Raw genomic sequence first — 20,682 nt, 5'->3', positions numbered from 1 at the left:
TCACCTAAAAGGTCGCACTTCACCTGAGAATGGATCGGAATAGCCGTTCGTAGATTCTGCGCTCGGGATGAAGTATTTTGAGAGTAACGTCTGCGATCCGGGATGATAGTCGTACACTATCACCAAGGCTGAGGAATACAAAGGTTCATTAGATGAGTCTACAAGACGATATTACCCAAAGAAACTAACAATTATCACCAAAGGTTTTCGTAGTAAATACTTCTCGAAGTTGTACTACGTTCGTGTGCTGAAGCTTTTTCCACATGTCGACAATCTGCATGCACTTGGTCGACTGGAGACGGAAACCTGCAATTCGATAACAAACTTTTAAGTAAGATTTTTGGAGCAAATAGCTGTAAGGTCAATCTTACCATGAAGACGTCTAAGGCAGTATTTAACGCCAGTTAGATTGTGTGTTGCTTTGTAGGTGGACGACTGTACCGGTAGCTTGGGATGGACTGGTAAAGATTCTAGCAGACATAAAGAATGATAGTTCTCCACTTCTAGAGGTAAATCTGCAATCGAATGCAATCAGTCATTTGAACATTTGAATGGGAATCAATGCTAAAAGCACCTTGACACTCGGTTTCAATACTATTGACTATTTCGTTCCTAGATAAAATATCGTTTCTCAGTTCGTCCTGCAGGAAGTACGCCATCGACAGTTGTGCCTTCGCTTGCATGTTGACCACGTGCGATGCAGGTCCCGGGTAGACATGTCCTGAAATGAAAAGTTGATGGAAAGGTCCCTTTCCGAAAGAGGAAGCGTTCGAAAGCTCACTGACCTGGATGCGAGTAACTTAAATTAATTTGTGAGCTTGCTACGTGGACAAAGGTATTTTCAGTCGTGTTAACTGTACTGCTCGGTGTTAATTGATGGTTCGCTGCGGTCGGATAGAAATACGTCGTGCCACCGACGTTTTCCTGGAGGTGAAAGATGAAAAATGGGAAAATAAAAAATGTTAAAAGTTTTGCATTGCCTCAGGCGCCAAAAGTTCAACGGGACGACACTTTACTTGATGGATGTTGGTGGTAATTGGCGGTGGTGATGGTTGAGGCGTAATTCGAGGAGATGTATTAGTACTCTGTGGTGATTCGTTACGGAGTAAACTTCGCCCTTGAAGTAGAACGAGGAAAAAAAATAGACAAAATGCTAATCAGTCTCGGTTTGGTTCGCAAAAGGCATTGGGTATTTAACTCACAGCTCCCCCAAAGCTTCTAATTAGATAAAGTCTTGTCGTGGGCTTAATTTGGTGCCAATTTAGCAGGCACGGTGCTTTATTTACCGTTTTTATCAAAAATAATTAGCCATCATAACTATTAACACAAGTTTGTTAAATTATGTTATTCTAAACCTTGGACCGGAAAATGTGTTACATAGTTTTGAGTTTCGTCCTTCTGAAATAGTAAACGTAAATATTTTAGACATTTAGTGCATTGTTGTTATATATAAATACGGAAAAACATTTCATATTGTAGTATTTTTCCGGTTATGATTTTTCTGTTTGTCGGAGTCTTACTCTTATTGATAATAGAATTAAAGTACAGATAGACAGCAAAACCTCCTTGGATCGATATTGAAGAGACCATCACTGCCGTGAATCGCAAGTCAGTCCCATCTGTAAAAAGTAGGCATTGAGAAAATGGGGTGTGAAGATTTTAAACTCGTTTTCCATATAAATATTCAAAAAATTCCAGGGATTGGAATAATTTCAGATCTTAATGAAACTTTCACAATTTGCTTTTCACTACGATATCTTTCTGAAAAAAATATAAAAATGATCAGAACATGGTTCATTTTTGTGTTACAACCGTGCGAAAATCTGTTGTGGGACTGATATGCGGTTACTTTTCATTATGGGACAATTTATCTTGCTGTTTTTTTTCCTACTTTTTCCGAACAAATCTTATTATCTCAATAGGGCAGCATTGGAAGATATGTTGAAAACTGAACTCAACTCAATTTTGACGAAAATGAAGATGGGACTGACTTGCGATTCACGGCAGGTCAACTCATGGAAATATCGAGTCTTACCCAGCAAGAATTCCTCCTCCCGTTTATGTGGATTCTTTCGTTTTCTCCCAGAAATCTAAAATCTAAAAGAACCCCTCAATTCTACGAACAAATCTTTTTCTAGGAATTTATCCAGCATGTAATCAAGTTTTCCTGCAGTTTTTCTGAACATTTCTTAAAAAGTTTCTAAGAAAATCACATTCAATCTTTTAAAGTTTATTCGAGTTTTCACACCAGTTAATAATTCGATTGATATTTTTTTTCGATTATTTTAGTTAATTATGTAGGAACTTCATGAGATTTCAGAGATCCTTGTAAATTAAGAGCGACTTTAAATCTTACACAAGTTTTATTTGAGATTATTTAAGGATTCTCTAAAAAATGCCTCATGGATTTAAATTACAGAAAAACTTTCTTGGCATTTCCTCGGAGGCATTGCTGTAAAAATTCTTCAAAAAACATTCAAGACTTTCCTGAGACAATCTCAAAGAATTACTGGAGTAATTTCTGTATAAATATATGAAGGAATCCTTGAAGCAATTGCTGAAGGTAGATTTGAATAAATCCCTTGTTGAAATCTTATATAAATCCTGAAAGACAATTTTATAGAAAATCTCTAGACATTTCTGGAGAAGTTATTGATTGAACTTTAGAAGACGTTTTGACCGCGACTCTTATAGGATGTGTCAGAGAAATCGATGGACGGATCATTGGATACAATCTTGGAGCAGTTAGGACTTTTTTGAAAAATTCCGCATACTATTTTTGGAGGAAATCAGATGATTTCTAAAATAATCATTGAGGAAATTTCTTTTCTGTGGTTCTCCTTGGAAAAATCCAAGTTGAATTCTTGAGGTATCCTCAACAAAATTCTTGGAGAAAAAATTTCCTAGAATGATTGGGAAATAATCACTATATGAACTCCACTATAAAGTTCCGGAGTTTGAATATTGGAACAAATACCTGAGAGAATTTCTAATGAATTTCCTATAGAAAATCATGATAAAAATAACACATACAGTAATACATGCTGTAATGCCAGAAATTCTAAAAAAAGTCTTAGATCTTAAAGAAATATCTGCTCTGAAGTTATGAAGATTCAAACTTTTATTTCTTGGCTCCTATTAGGTTTCATTTTGTTTTCTTGGTTCCTGTTTTGTCTCTTTTTGGTTCCTTTTAGGTATGTTTTTTGGTTTCTTATTTTTACGGATTACGGAGTCTAGAATTACATAGCGTTGATTTTTTAGCTACACTGTGCACAAAATATATGCCAACGTTTGTCCTACCCATTGTTTCGAACGTGGACGTGTCTCTGGTCTTAGGTAACGATCGGGAAGGAAGCAACACTCGTACAACGGTCTAGAACTGTACCATTGACGAATTTGACGAAAATGCTTAAGGTGACACGGGAGTTATTTTCCCTATCTTTTGTCTCACTCTAACAATTATCATCAAAACTTTGTGGAAGCAAATCTTGAGTTTTAGTGAACCGATGAAGCTGAAAATTTATTTGTTTGTGCACTACATATAACGAATCATAGTGATACATTTTTCGCATCGATATATGGAGTGGTTCTTGAGATTTGCTTCTTCAAATGAATAGGGTGATTATGATGACGTCCCGTGCGGCCTTAACCCTCAAAGCCCTGAGACAGACCTTTTATTCTCAATCGACTGGTGCTCCGGAACAAATAAGTTGAATCAAATGCGGTTTTCACTATGATCGGTCGGATGAGTAAGACTTTCGATAATGCAAGATATCAACTCGGTCAAGGCTCGGTTGTAGGGTCACTTCCAGTCAACCAGGAGACAAACATGGATGCAACTCAATACTAGACATGCGACTACTCAAACTTCTTGAAACGATCTCAGCGTAGCTGTTGAAACATGCTTCTTGCCTGTATTGACACTTCGTCCAGACGACCGGTTTCTGAAGAAGTGACCTGAACAACATGTTTCTTACATTGATACTTCAGCCATATAACCGGACAATGACCAGAGGATTATTAGAGTACGTTTAAGTGAAAAAAAATTACTAATTGAATTTTGCTGTATACTTCGCAACTCAATAGGGCGACATTCTTAAAAAAGCAGCAGATGACTCTTTTTCAGAAGTAGTTGAAAACGTAATTATGAATTAAATAAATCACCATGGAAGATGAACTAAACACACAATGTTATCTATTCACTTTACGCTTCATATCTATTCATTAGTTGTTTGATAGAGTTTTTTTTTTAATTTCAAGCTATTTACGTTTTTATAATTTTTCATACGTTTTGACAGTTCTCGATGAGCTTACGTTGAAAGAAAGGAAGAAACGAGAAATCTGAGAAACGAGCGAAGTGCAGTGAGTAAAATACGGACAACAGTATCGCCGCTCGACGGCCAATGAGAGAAACTGCATGTTCAAAAGGTTGTTGTCTGTATTTTTGCTGGCGCCAACTGTTAGAACGATGTAAACAGTTGTTACTCTATTGTCAAATACACGAGTTGTAAGAATTTTACTCCATTTTCTGATAAACGAACCCAAATTTAATGGATATACAAAATTGAAATAATTGGAAAATTCGGATTATTTTCATATGCGTTTCCTGATACAGCAGATCTCGAAATCCGGACATCTGGCTGAAGTATCAATACATACAAAAGGCATGATCTTACAGTAGCGCTGATGTTATTTCATGATTACTAAAACTCTCACCTCTCAGTGAATACTTAAAAGATTTCAATTATTTTTTGGAAGTATACTCGTACACATATCTAGTTTCTAAAAGCGGTCAAAGAATCTCGGGAATGTTCCTGTGGCCGGAATGATTACGGTGAATCACTGGGTCAGGTCGGGTGACAAGGGTTTTGTGCTTCTGTGCCCCTGGAGCTAGGCAATTTTCAAGTCACAGATAATTTCTAGAATCGACTATAATGCGACCACTATACCAAGGAGTTTTATGAAAAACGTTCCAGCGTAAACCTTTTGACAATCGATTAAATTGAATAATTATGTCAACTGCATTTGATTGATCCTACAAATGCAATTGTTGGGTGCCCGAGATGTCTCAAATTTATGATGAAGTGCACAATTTGTATCTTAACATCTGTGTCAAGCTTATGGGAACGCATTTTAGTGAACTATTATGTTCGATCTATACTTTTAAAGATTTGAAACGGTTTAATACCTAACAAATCTGGAGCCGGTTCTTCTGGACATTAAGCCCGAGTGGCCGCATCTTGTACACTCTAAATGGTGTGAAACTATTAATTTATAATGTTGAATATCAGATCTTAATGATTTAATATAATGAATGTAATTGAAAATAAATAAAGATAATTTGGCATGTCCCAAAAAATCGCCTATTTCTACCCGACTTGACCCAGTGACCCACCGCAATAACTCCGGCTACAGGAATGTTCCCGAGTTCCTTCGGCTATTTCTAGAAACTAGATATGTGGGCCAGTATAGTGACAAAAAAATTATTTGAATCCGTTATGTATTCGCTGAGTGGTGAGGGTTTTAGTATTTTTGCTTTCACTCAGGCTTATACGGGTTAATTTTTCTCCCCTGGTTCACCGGAAGTGACCTCAAAATCTCATCTTTTGTTTTTGTTATTTAGCCGAAGTGTCCATACATGCAAGAAGTATGCTTTTACAGAAACGCTGAGGTTATTTTATGAAGTTTAAGCATTCGCATGCCTAGTTTTGAGTTTCATCCATGTCCACAGGAAGTGACCCTACAATCGAGCATTGGTCATATGGTTAAATTGACAATACTCCCAGTATTTTTAGCACGGCTGTGCAAAAAAAGTTTCCATACATTTTTTTCCGCCAAAACCTTATTTTTACATGAAACGTCGAGAAATAATGTTACTTATTTTGCACGGTTTTTGAAATTTTGAACTGAAAACTTTGTTTGCACGGTACGCATCCCTCGTGCAAAAACAGAATCGGGTGTATTGAGAGTTGATGTCTTACATTGGGTTTCTGGGATTATTTCATAACGTTCAAGCAGCCACATATGTTGCTTCGAGACGAATTTAATTTTGTTCATTGGCCTCGGAAAGTACTTCTGGAATCAGGTTCCAGCTTTCTCACACAAGATAATAAACCAAATGATGTATTCTTGCATTGATCTGTTACTCAAAGTCTTAAAATGGTTAAATATTGATTACGTTGCTTATTAAAATGTGTAAACCGTAATGTGTGTCCAGACTTCCAGCTTGAAAACCCCACTCGCAGGAAGTCTAACTCATCCCATCGATCATAGTGAAAACCACATTTCATTTAACTTTTTTATTCAGAGCACCAGTCGAATGAAAATAAAAGGTCTATCCCGGCGCTTTGAGGGTTAACGCTAATGCTGATTATTATACAATGAAATCGACTCCGTAAAATCGGATAGCACGTGAACTTGTAAATATACAATCAGCTATAGTTATTTTCACGATATTCAATTACTTTATGTAATTAAAAACATTTTTTTGATTTTGAAATGCAGCATTACTGTACTCAAATTAAAGATTTAGCATAACAAATTCGTCTAACAATTTCTTTAAAAATCTGTCCAGATGTACTTAACAACTTTAAAAAAATGGCGTTGAAAGAAAGAGGCCCGTTTATTTGCTTAATAACAACGAGCTACACACTCGGTTACCAATGGTTTTTATGGTGAAGATACGTAGAAGCCAAACCTCGAATTTTCATAAGCACGAGTCTAGAGAAGCAGACAACCGGTAACTCACGGGTCACTTGCTGGTGGCGACCAATCAATAAAATATTCAACGCAAAAGGTTGCCAGGTTCTCTAGATTTGTGCTATTGAAAATTCGAGGTTTGAATTGGATGCATCTTCACCTTAGGACGAGATCATAAGTTTTGTGAGAAATATTTCCTAATAACTTCTTACATGATTATGACCAATTCAAGTACGATTTTCAAGGTTTTACGTGGAAAATAATTAAAATGACGCTTGAGACAGTGTTGCGATTACGCGTATATAATATGTCATTTATGCTTATTACAGCTCTTTTGGTTGTTGTTTGATTAGGGTGACTTTAACCCGAGGGTCATTCGTCCCTCACAGCTATTTTGACCAAGAACAACTTTACCTTCCATGCCAAGGTGTTCAAATGGTTTGATCTTGCAGTTTGTCCCGTATCTTCATTAGTGGGGAACAACATTTAGATTCTCGCTCCAGTCCACTTTCGGTTGCATTTAGGTCCCATACTAACCGTGCAAAATTTCAGCTCGATCGGAGAAACTATATTTTAATTTTGCAAAGAAAAATCGCCAGATGCTGCCCATTGATCTCTATAAAAATTCTGAACACGGACCTCGATAGGTATTTTTACGATGAAGAATATTGCCAAAGACCCGAAACAATCCGACTCTTGTGAAAAAAGTTATTCAATGAAAACCTATTGACAAGGTGACGTTGATTAACACGTAAAGGAATAACAATAATAACAAAATTGGGCAAAATTTCCGAATAGTCTATGCTTAATAACTTTTTTCACAAGCATCGGATTGCTTTGCGGTCTTCGATAATGTTGTTCATCGTAAAGATACCTATCGAGATCTGTGTTCAGAATTTTTATAGAGTTCAATGGGCGACCACTGGCGATTTTTCTTTGCAAATGTAAGTTTTCCCATAGTAAATCCCATACAAACTTTGAACGGCTGGCGCTAAAACATAGTTTCTCCGATCAAGCTGAAATTTTGCACAGTTGTTATGAGACCTAAATGCAATCCAAAAAGTGGACTGGAGCGAGAATCTAATTTTTTCATACAACCGTGTCCCAGGCTAATCTCCATACGTTCACCGCAATGTGCGTCGGTACAAAAACACATATCCATAAATACTTCACATTAAATAAAAAATGTTCTGGACCCCCGACCGAATTTTTTGATTTTTGTATCAAATGAAAGAGCAAAGACTAATTGTCTTTAGTTCGAAATTTCAGACTTACCTATTTTTTGTAATAAAGTTGCTCAACAAAAACACCGTGCACCCATTATAACAGGGTTGGAAGACAAGATGCATAACAATGTTCATTCAGTACTACACAGGAGCAGTGCTGTTCTCTTTGCATGTTCTTAACATCTCAAGTGGACTGTAAGCCAATTTTTTGGAAACTCTTGAGGAGTTCCATAGTCGATTTATTATAAAATTCTTTGCAATGCAAAAAACAATCTTTTGTAGTTTTTGAGTGTTTATACTCAAATCAGAATAGACAATGCAAAATACTGAGGAATTTAGGTTTTTTTTAATCGTGGACTCTTCCGAAGTTTATGACAGATTGCTTTAAAATTCTCTATAGTTTATATTTGACTAGAGCTTGGTTAGAGATTCTTAATAGATGTTTTTGCCAAGCAGGATAGATTCTTGGTGACATCTTGATGTACATATGGTTGACTCCTGAGTTCTTTCCATGTTCTTTTGAGATGCTTCCTTGGAGAGTTTCAGATGAAATCTATATAAATAAAAATGTAATGATGTTTGTATGTCACGAAATAACTTGAGAAAGAGTCAACGGATTTACCTGATTCTTTCACAGTTAGATTCCTGAAGTATTCCGATGTGATTCTGTGTACAAAAATTCGAAGAACTTTAAGGGAAAATTGAGAATAACAGGGTTAGAAAACTGATAGTTTTTGGGTATAATTTTGTTTTAAGTTATCGAACAGCCTACTGCAAGACAAAACAAGGTTTGTCGGGTCAACCTGAGAGAGACTCGCGAAGAGGAAAAATATCAACGTCATATGCAGCCCAGATTCCCCTCTCACGAAACGTCAAATGCAGCCCACCGCTGAAAAAGTGAAAAGTATTGTGTTCAAAGTAAACTGTTATTAAAAACCTCAGTCGGCGGAGCAGTTTTTTCCAAAGTTGCTGATAAATCTAGGCAGAAGATTAATTATTTCTAATGTCTGCTACGTTTGCTGGCATGACATTTCACTCAAATGGCTATTTATGACTCGATGTGATGCAAACTCAATCATTTTTTGCTGAGTTCATGTAAGGATTTGAACAGCATGCGCATAATTGGTATTGCTGTGTGCGTTTGAAATGCAAATATCAAATGCGGGAACACCAAATGCGGTAAGATTTTTCACAAGAAATGCGGTGTCAGAGATAGATTTTTCTTGCTAGGGCGGCGGTGATTTCTACAATCGTTGCTAGGTGTCCTTTGATTGTTTTGTGTTACCGCATTTGGAAGACGTTTAGTCAAGATTTGCATCTCAAATGCAAACAGCAATATAAACACAAAGTGGAATAAGAAAAAAACTCAGCAATCACAGAAAAAGAAGACCGTCTTCGCGAGTTCTTAATATAATTCAGTTCCAAATTTTTGATCAACCATTCGAGAGGTTTCTCGCTTTTTTATTTTGTAGAAAATCGTGTTATTATTTATCTGAATTTTCACAGTAGCTTTTACGATTACATTGTGAATTTTTACTTTGAATGCGTCCAATGTCATTGACAGAAACATATTTTATGACTAATTTTGTAGGAGCTGCGGAATATTTGTAGGACTTCAAAGGAGGCTGCAACTCTGAAAAGGTTGGGTTCCACTGGGTTAAATAGATTGAACCGGCCTGCTCTAAAGATTCAACAATAATTTTTAATAATTTTTAATTCGAAATTCACTAATTCGCTATTTTTGTCATAATAATAGGTTTGCGATCGCTCAAAAAATTTCTTTATTATAAATCAAAAGAATTCTTTATTAAATTTTTATTTCCAGGTTAGAAAATTTAAGGTTATTCTGAAGCTGCAGGTCAAGCTAGTCAAAATGAATGAATATTATAGATTTGCTGAAAATTTCAGCAATTATCCTTTGATTTCAAAAGGGCTTGTACTTCAATTGCATCATCAAAAAAAAACTTACTAAATATGTCAAGATTGTTGTGCCAATAGTATTTTAAATATCATAAAACCTTTGAAACCTTTGACATTCAAACGATATTCCTATGATAAGACATAGAAAAATCTGTAAAACTTGCATCACTGCAACAATATGGTATTCGAAGAGGATGGATGAGAGAGGACTAGTCACCAACTGATCGTTGACCTGGACGATCGTGAATCCAATAAGTGCTAACCATACGTTAAGACTAATTGTTCCTACACAGTTCGAACGAAACGTGTAAATTTCTGAGATATATAATGCACATAATTGGAGCGTGGTGTATCATGGATATTTACATCATATGTCATGTAAACTTCAACTATATGTCATGTAATCCAGCAGAATCCTGTGCGATAACGTGACATATAACACATATTTACATGATACCAGACTTAAATTTACATGACGTCGTGTTTACATCGCATTCATGAAGTTTACATGACGTGTAATATTCATTATTTTTAACAGTGTATTTTTTAAGAAGAATAAATGTCTTGTGTAACACATAAAGACTAAGTTATTCAGTGATCAAGTCGCGTTTTGAATTATTGCTGTTTGCATTTGAGGTGCAAATCTTCACTTAATGTCCTTCAAATGCGGTAAGACAAAACAATAAAAAGACACCTAGCAACGATTGCATACATCACCGCCAACCTAGCATAGAAAAGCTTACTTCGACATCGGATTGCCTGTAGAAAATCTTACCGCGTTTGGTGTTCCCGCATTTGGTATTTGCGTTTCAAATGCACACAGTAATACAATGGACTATCGTGAATAACCTACCCTAACCTAGGATAGAGTTGGCGTCCCATTTGGAACCCTTGGAGACAAGGCTACCATCACAAAGGTTTTAGTTTCAACCGACACAAACGGCTACTATAGTTTACTAATCCCACATCAACTCCATCCAAACGAGGATAGTCCGGAACAGTGAATCTTTGATTCTAGATTTGGGCAATTTCAAAGCCCTACTTCTAGTTACAAAATGTTCATAAAAAAGAGGATTTTGTTTTGCGAAAAATAATGTTTAACTCTGTGCAACAGCCTTTTTCAGGGGTTTATAAAACTAAATTTTAGTTTTTCAACAAAAAACATTTTTTTTTGTCTGAAATTTTTGTAGCATCGTATAATAGTAGTTGAAGAATGCGCATAAAAAAAATAAGAAAATGATATATCACAAGCAATGCACATTGGTCCAGGAAGCTAATTTAGGCGGACATGAGGTTTTCGTCAAGATTTATTGATTTTAGAGCCATAGTTTATTCTGAGAATATGTTCAGAATTTTCAGTACTACAAAATGTACGGAACAATTTTTTTTTTACGGTGATCGCAAGAGTGACGCATACGCCAACTTTTTTATTTTAAAGAATCGCAAGTTGGTATGTTCAGCAAAGTTGTAGCAAATGATCATAGAAACAACTTTGCCGAACAAACTTTTTCTCGGTTTTGCTTCAGAGCCGAGATAATTAAGTATTTTTAATAAAAAATCGTTTTTTGCTCTTAAGTGTTTTATTTTTTAGTTTTATTGGCCTACTATGTTCTACAAAGTTTTTATACTTATCATTTGCTACAACTTTGCTGAACATACCAAAGTTGTATTTCTTATGGTTTTCATGTTATTTGAGTTTTATCTTAAAATTAGCTATTTTGTATGCCTTGTATCTCAACTATGAGCACCTCAAAAAAATATATCGTTCCACCAAATGATTTTGCAGTCTTTACCAAAGAAAAACATGAAACGTGGAATCCATCAGAAGATTCTGGGAAAATCATGCCACAGAATTCAATCGGACTGTAAATTTTGTATGTGTATTTTATACGGCTTATGTTGACTTCCAACCCGGTGATCTTGCTTAGGAATAGATTAAATACAGGTAGAGGAAAAGACGATGAATTTCTTGCAGAAGCTTCCATGTTAATCGAAAACAACTGAAAAATGATGTACTTTATATTTCTATATAAATACACGTGTTACTTTTGGTTTGATATGCTTAGGTAGCCATGACTTTTGTGAGTTGAACATGTATGAATATTCAATAAATATGGATTTATCTCATATCGTCTATTAGTAAAATCGATTTTAAACGAGATAGAAAAATATCATCGTCTCCAAATTTTGCTCACAGGTACTTGAAAGACTGCAAAATCATTTGGTGGAACGATATATTTTTTTGAGGTGCTCATAGTTGAGATACAAGGCATACAAAATAGCTAATTTTAAGATGAAAAACTCAAATAACATGAAAACCATAAGAAATACAACTTTGGTATGTTCAGCAAAGTTGTAGCAAATGATAAGTATAAAAACTTTGTAGAACATAGTAGGCCAATAAAACTAAAAAATAAAACACTTAAGAGCAAAAAACGATTTTTTATTAAAAATACTTAATTATCTCGGATCTGAAGCAAAACCGAGAAAAAGTTTGTTCGGCAAAGTTGTTTCTATGATCATTTGCTACAACTTTGCTGGACATACCAACTTACGATTCGTTAAAATAAAAAAGTTGGCGTATGCGTCACTCTTGCGATCACCGTAAAAAAAAAATTTTTGTTCCGTACATTTTGTAGTACTGAAAATTCTGAACATATTCTCAGAATAAACTATGGCTCTAAAATCAATAAATCTTGACGAAAACCTCATGTCCGCCTAAATTAGCTTCCTGGACCAGTGTGCAATGTGTACACTGAAACATGAAAAAATGAACAGTCCTAATTCTGTCACACAAAGGGAACACCAGCAACATTCGTTCACAATAGTTTTCTATCTCGATAGTTGAAAGTTTTGATGGCCCTTTATTTAGATAATAACGGTAAATGAAGCACCGTGGCATGCGCTCCAATTAACGCCCACCTCCAGACACTTACCCTTGATGGGCGTCACAGCATACGTTGAGCTATTGCTAAGCGAGCTACCAAGGATACTGCTCCCGTAGCTGCTGGCTTGGGATTTAACGCCGGACCCATTACCGGTGCCGTTACCGTTAGCTCCAGCTGTCCCTCCTCCACCTCCTCCTCCGCCCCCTCCAGCTAGTCCACCGGTACCGTTGGGAATGATCGCCGTCGCCACCGATGAAAGCTGTGCTGCCTGGGTTTGAACCGGGACGGGACCGGGAACTGATCCTCCGGTGCTTCCCGGAGTTGCCACCACCACCGTTGTGCCATTGTTGGACGTTATCACAGCGTTTCCGTTGCCAGCGCCGCCGGAAGCTCCGACGACTTGGCCACTTCCGTTGCTGCCAGCGAGTATCGAGTACGACGAGTAGAAGTTTGGTGATGATGATGTGTTGAGACGATTGTTTGGAATGAATTCTGGCGACTGGGGGGTCACCTGGAAAAAAGGTTGGAGCACGGAGGGGAACACGAACACGGTGAATGGATGAAATGGAGTGACTTTGACTGACCCTTCCCCCCGCCCAAAAAGGGCGATGATGATTGTGCACTTACCTGAGTTTTCTTAATCGATATGGGGGAGTCTAGTGTTAGCTTGCTGAGGCCCGTGGACAACCCATACGTTGGTGTCGAAACGTTTTGTCGACTCTGGAAGGAGAGAAAATTGTGGCAATCAGTTATAAGTTATTATGGTTTGTTTGAAAGGTGTGCGTGGTTTTTTACGTGTCATTCAGCATAAGAGCTACAATAATTCTCATAACAAGATGATAATAAGGTGTGCAGAAAGAAAATAATTATTAATTGAACAGAAATAAGAAAGATTTCTAGAAATTGCGTTTTGAACCTCGGTTCCAAATCTAGAAAACATAACGAAAATAATAATTAATCATCTACTGAAATAAAACATGTTCTACTCACTCAAATGAAGTCGATCGTTTAAAAATATTGCAAAATGATGAATACCACTACTTATCCAAAATTATATTGTCGGTTTAAGTGAGATGAAATGCTTAGTCTGTTCAGTCTTGAACTAAGTAGGGGAAGATGGCCCAATACGCACAGATGGGGTAAAATGGCCCGACTCATTGAATCATTCCTAGAACGTTTCAATCTGTATAATTTGCTAAACGGCGTTCAAATACGTTTACCCAAGTAGTGCTGCTACAATCCATGGACATAAACTCATAGATTTTTACTTAATTTCCCGGTGATATTCAACACTTTTCACTTTTTTGCCTAAATATTAAGGTTTTCCGTTGACTTTATTAACCAATAAGCGTTTCCATGCCACAGAGCAAACTCATGGGGAAGCATGGTTGCTAACTCTTCGAAATCCATACTAAATACCATTTTACCCCACCCATTTGGTCGTTTTGAACCACCCCCATTTTTTAATCAACTTGTCGACACGATTTAAAACCATAGCAAAACTCACATTTGGGAAATGTATCCATTGTGGTAGCTAGCAAATATTGTAAAGTTACTGTTAAGACTTCGAATGGCCTTCAAATGTGGATCTTATTACAAGAAAACGACACAAATCCTTAAAGTGGCATTTTGGACCATTTTGCCCTACCGTCAAACGTTAGACGTGGCACAACGGAACTTGCTACACGTTTCAATTTCAAACAAGCAAAACCATGGTCTGAACGCAATCTAAAAATATAAATTCCTTTTTGAACTTTTATTTACCGCCCCCACAGGATGTGTTCTTCATAGATTTATTCGAATTATTTTATCATAATCAACACATGTTTTAGTCGTCGCACTTGTCAAGCATTGTTATACATGTATTCAAACAAGTCGAGAATATTTTTTAATAAAGGAAAACAGCGTTGAATCATCAAGGTCCTGTTTTCTAATTGAACAGTATTTTCAATGGGTGTTTGTAGTTGATTGATGAATCAACTCAAAGTTTTTTTTGTTAAAAAATGCTTCATGAAAGTGTTATAATTAATCATTAGTTATAGAAACGCCGTGTAGAGTATTAGTTTTGTGAACTAAATCTCACTTATGGTTCCAGGTAACGATCATTGGTGTGAATGTTCGCATCACAAAGCACCTTACGAGTGTAAACCAACGCAAAACAAACATGACAGACTCGCGAACAGGCTTGGTGTAAGTAAATTCTCACCCGCCTGCTCGGGTGCATATACCAAAAGAAGCGAAAAAAAGTACGTGAACATTTACTCGCGAAAAATCGAACAAAGTGTGATTTATTATCAATTTGACACACAAATCAATTTATGAAAACAGATCTATCAAAAAGACAGTAAACTACCAGTTTGTAGTCAAAAACCTTAGAAAACAAGAAATCTCGGAAGGGAAATAGTTTTTTTTTTCCAAAAGCTCAATTGACTCTGAACAGCTCTGCACACGCTTACGAATCATTTGAGCTTCATTTACTCGCGAGCGTGACAGATGCGAGTAAAATGGAGACGGGCCTGGTGTAGTGGTTCAAACTCACGCCTCTCACGCCGAGGACCTGGGATCAAATCCCATCCCCGAGATAGTCACTTATGACGTAAAAGTTGTAGTGATGACTGCCTTCGCAAGGGAAGTAAAACCGTTGGTCCCGAGATGAACTAGTCGTTAATAAAGATAGAAAAAAAAAGATGCGAGTAAATCAGAACTCTGATACTCGCGAGCATTATTGTTTTGTTTTTGTTCTGGTACATCAGACATGTTCACCGCTTTCCATCACTGGCTACGATATTGAGCCCATCTCCAAGCATGAGTTCAAGACATTAGAATTAATAATGTTTGATGTGTAAAAATACAGTGGAACCTCCATGAGTCAATGTTCTCTGACTCGATATTGACTCATGGAATCATTATAAAAAAAAATCATGCTACTGTGTGGCATGCATTAGAGTGCACTGAATGTATACACCTCAATTGTCAACAAGCTTGTGAAAAGTCGACAATATCACATCGACAGACGCTCGACATATGATCGGCGAGCCCGCAAAGGCGTGCCTAGCAACAGCCTCTTTTTCGTTCGACAATTCCAACTGGTAAGAACTCTTTTTATACGGCACGTTATCTCAGCGCTGGGTTTGTTCCTTTCACGCGGTAGTGCACAGCTACTATGATGGTCTCTTCAAACAGCTTTCCAAAGCAATTCTATTCCATTATTCAATATTTTCATGAGTCGATGATCCCTTCAAATATTCACTCATGGAGGTTTGAATTATGGGTCACATGTATTGTATGTTATATGTGATTCTTTGCCTTCATGTTTTCTGTACAGCGAGGCTTGCTATGTTATTGTTTTAGAACCATCGTCGGCAGATGTCAAGCTTGCGGGCAATTTCATAGATTGATATACGATCTGTCAGTTTATACAACTTGACGCGATTATGTGTTGCACTATTTGCGACATGTTTTACTGTCTACACAGATTGCCGCTAATGAATCGTAGGGGGAAATTATTTACAAATTGTGTTGACATTCATTACGATGAAATTGACATACTCTGCGATTTTGATTTTTGACGTACATGTGGTTTTGGACGTACATTCTTATACGTTACGTGGTTCACTGGGCAGGCTGTTGAAATACGCCATGAAGTCCCCTGTAAAATATGACAGATTAGTTTTCTCCACAATTCTGAAGACTTTCCTAAACTGTTTGTTCACACAACCACGTCGGAACATAGGACAAATGCAACAATGTAATCTTCTTCTTCTTTCTGGCGTTACGTACCCACTAGGACAGAGCCTGCTTCACAGCTTAGTGTTCTTATGAGCACTTCCACAGTTATTAACTGAGAGCTTACTATGCCAATGACCATTTTTGCATGTGTATATCGTGTGGCAGGTACGAAGATACTCTATGCCCTGGGAAGTCGAGAAAATTTCCAAACCGAAAAGATCCTCGACCGGTGGAATTCGAACCCACGACCATCAGCTTGGTATTGCTGAATAGCTGCGCGTTTACCGCTACGGCTATCTGGGCCCCGAATGCAACAGTGTAATCATGTAAGGTAAAAAGGTATAATACACCTCCCTTAAGGAAAAACTGCTCTAGTACAGTAGCACATATATTACTTCTATAGTTTTTTATGTCAATGTGTTGATTGTTTAGTAAGTCATGCTCTGTATGCAACTTTTTTCTTGCCAGGAAGATTGATATTAGAAATATTTCTTTGTAATATCTTCTATTAGAAATTTCCAGTATTCTTGTCTAAAATTACTCCAGGAATCATCGCTCAAAACTGATCATATACCGCCTGGTTTTAAAGAAAAAAAAAACGAAAAAAGCTTGATCTAGTTCAGATAATACCCATGTTTAAGGTCAAAAACCAACAAAAAAATAGTTGGAAGAATTGTTTCTCAGCCGCATCTTGCTAAAAATTAGCTAAGTCACAGATAACGCTTAAGTACGATTGTGAAACTGTGCAAAACAATTGATGGTTTTTTTTAAATGGCAACACAAGTAGCAACATCGTGGTGGCGCTATTATCGCTAAGTTCCCATAGCGATATCAGTGGTGAATATGAAACATTTCAAGATAATTATATTCACCACTGATTGCCACAATACGTTGTGTGGTAGTGCTAGTGTTTTCAACGTGCTTTAGTTTGAATATTTACACAAGTTTTCATAAGATTTTTGTTCTAGCATAAATATGTGTTACCTGCACATAAAGAAAAATCCATGTAAATTTCAGCTCAAAATCATGCACATGAAGGAATGCCAGACATGTCGCAAATTTACACGTCACATCCTGTAAAATTACAATAACATCATGTAAGTTTCTTCTATACATCGTGTAATCTAGCATGGACTCTAACCGAATACGCGACAATTCGCATAAATTTACAAGATGTTTCTGTAATTTTACACGATGCGTCATGTAAATTTACGATAAGTCTGGCATTCCCTTTATGTGCATGATTTTACGCTGAAATTTACATGGATTTTTCTTTCTGGGTGTGCTTCTTTCTCGCACACCACGCACAGAATCTCTAATAGTTACTCAGGCCGTGTTAACTTCAAACAAATGTGCTGTAGCAGAGGTGAGGTGATGCGTTTGTGTTTGCATGTGTTAGTGAATCGCTTGGATTTTTAAACAGCAACTCTTTGTATTCTGATAATGTGTGACGTCATCGAACCATTTCGGAGTATCGTTTCTAGCCACATAAACATGGAAAAATCATCACAGAAGGATGGTCTTTCAGATGATTTATTTACTTTTGTTCTATCACCACTGACTTACTTGAGTTACCTTAGGGATGTCAAAAATCCTGACATATTGTCACGTTGAGAGGGGTTCCAATAAATTGGTCAGATGAAGTTAAGTATCTAAGTAATGTTGAGTAATCTTAAGTAATGAAATGTAATATGTTGTTAACAAAATGTTAATAAAATCTTACATTTGTTTTACCAAATTAGGATGATAGTGTTGTCTAATAACACAGAACACCTAGATATATGAAAAAAATGTAATGTTTGTGTAAATACTCGACTATCCCAAATTGGGAGACTGTCAGCCATCTTATAACAGTGTGGAATAATCACCCGGAATGTGACTTACTTCACCGGAGGTCTAACACTGACCGACTGAGGAGGCGATTGGAAGACTGACGGCCACATCACGCACACACTAATATTGCGATCATAGCATACGCATGCATTACCGTCTCAGCTGTCAGCCAGTAAGGGGAAAGGTATTAAACATACACATCCCACAGTTTGGAATGATACTAATAAAGAATTAAAGAAAAGTCAACAAAAAAATCAAAGTAGGAGGTAGCAGTTTTCACAATCAACGTTCACATTAAATTTCTGGCTGTAGATATTCAAATTTCGAATAAAAGGCTAGGAAGCAATCCAAATGATTGACTTGCATTACTTTAAAGATTTATTTAGTTCAACTCAAGGTATTTTTTCAGAATGTGTAGGAACGTTTCTGCTGAAATTTACACACCACTTTCTGGAAAAAAATTGTTTTCATACGGATTTTGTGTATATAACCCGGGCAAAATTGTGTGATGATTTTTTAGCGCAAATCCTTTAGTATAAAGGAAATCCTTAGGAGAGTTTCTGCCAGACATGATTAAGGCAAACTGGAGGAACTGGAGAAATATAGAGAGATATATATTTGACAACATTACTATGCCTAATCCTACAAAGGAAAGACTTATGATAATCCGCCTAAGATTTCTGATGAAATTTTCTGAAATATTTTTATAAATTTTTGAAGCAGCCTTTGAAAGTTTTATAGGAACTAAAGATAAACAATTCCGGAGGAGGCTTGAGCAAAGCTTTAATAATTGGTGGAGAATTTCTTTCATCAACACAGCATTCTTCTAGAGACATTGTAGTGAAGTATTCAACACATTTTATTTATGAAGTTTATCAGAAATATTATTTCCATTATTCTTGTCAAAAATTAGTCCAGATATTTTATCAAATATTTCCAAAACAACTGCTTAAAAAAGGTTTTTCTCGTTTTTTTCTTTCTACTATTACGAAGACTTTGCTAAACTTTTTCTTACAAGAACACGTCAGGGTCCTGAACGAATGTAAAAGTGAAATAGTTAATCAAATTCATTAACAATCCGTTCTCAAGCAAATTCGTGGCACACAAATACCATTCTTTTTTTTTCTATTTATACAGATTTATTGTTTTTCAGTGATGTTATGCTTTAAAGTTTTTGATTGAATCTTAAATGTTTATGGCCAAATCTTTCGACAATTTTGTATTTTCTTCAATCTTTGAAATTGTTTCGAATGTTTTTCGATTTTGAGAAAATTGTTGATTATTTTAACACTTCAATCGTCGCGCTGTTGTATTTTGTACAACACCGATTGAAAAACCTCGCTATTCCTTTACAACAGCAGCGTGGGGGTCCTGATGGTGTCAAACGGCGCGACGACTGGAAGGTTGAGCAAATCAAGCAGTTTTAGGAATTACATTATAAATAGCCCTACATACGTGTTCACATTGATTTGTGCCTTTAATTTTAGTGGATATATGATACGTAGTATATTTGATGAACTATTCAATATTAAATTGATTCAACAGATTTTTTGTATTTTATGACAGTATTACAAACGAACACCATTCCACCAAAGAGATGCATTCGGCCCCTGTTGAAAACTACTGACCTAAACCATGGTGATGATCATGGATAGGAATTGCGCTGATCGAGGATAATTTTGGATTGGATTTTTTTTGACTTTCCTGGGCATAGATTATCCTCTCCATATTATATACACACTAGACTAATGCAAATTTTGAAATTTTTGCCCCCCTATGCTTAAACGATGTCAATTATGATGAAAATGATCCTCCCAAAATTTGAAATGATTCGGAAGAAATTTGGTTGTGCACACGCTGTTTGAAGTTTATATGAAAATTACTATGGAAAAGTCAAACCTTTTGTGTTCAGTCCTCTAACTGCTCGTCATAATAATCTATGGAAAAGTGAACACACTCATCTTATGTGAAATCTTCCCAGCTACAACTTTGCCGAAGACCACATTTTGATGGGACGTAAGGATAATTTGTTATTCTTGATTCCAAAGTCTAAACCATGCTGAGATGATCACTTAATTACTTTCAGAGCAACACTGCTTTTTTGCTGTAGAACATAGTAGCCTGGATTACTTTGATCTATTCTATCCGCCAGGAGCACCACTGTTGCCTGCCGAGCAGTTGGTTAAGCACGCAAAATGCAAACCCACTTTATGATTATGAATAGCAATTTATCCTGACGTCCAATCGAAATGTGGTCTTCGGCAAAGTTGTAGCTGAAAGAATTTCATATGAGTAGAGTTTGTTCACTTTTCCATAAAATATTATGACTGCGAGATAGGGGGCTGAACACAAAAGGTTGGTGTTTTCCATAGTTATCTCCATATAAA

General features: G+C 36.5%; 1 protein-coding gene across 1 annotated transcript in view; it reads right to left on the bottom strand.

The window, feature by feature from the left end:
• The window catches only part of LOC5573766 (PAB-dependent poly(A)-specific ribonuclease subunit PAN3), a 100,367-nt gene that overhangs the window by 9,638 nt on the left and 70,047 nt on the right, over positions 1 to 20,682 (bottom strand). Inside the window, exons 3-10 of the mRNA XM_021841227.1 lie at positions 13,361 to 13,453; positions 12,782 to 13,244; positions 1,017 to 1,117; positions 786 to 924; positions 575 to 721; positions 372 to 515; positions 190 to 306; positions 5 to 128 (exon numbers count right to left, since the gene is read on the bottom strand). Coding sequence (XP_021696919.1) covers positions 5 to 128; positions 190 to 306; positions 372 to 515; positions 575 to 721; positions 786 to 924; positions 1,017 to 1,117; positions 12,782 to 13,244; positions 13,361 to 13,453 — 1,328 coding nt within the window. The remainder of the gene's footprint in view (positions 1 to 4; positions 129 to 189; positions 307 to 371; positions 516 to 574; positions 722 to 785; positions 925 to 1,016; positions 1,118 to 12,781; positions 13,245 to 13,360; positions 13,454 to 20,682) is intronic.

Source organism: Aedes aegypti, chromosome 2 (assembly GCF_002204515.2).
Source record: "Aedes aegypti strain LVP_AGWG chromosome 2, AaegL5.0 Primary Assembly, whole genome shotgun sequence".
Classification (NCBI taxonomy): Eukaryota; Metazoa; Arthropoda; class Insecta; order Diptera; family Culicidae; genus Aedes; species Aedes aegypti.
Note: the sequence above shows the minus strand (reverse complement) of the source record. Positions and strands in the feature narration are given on the sequence as shown.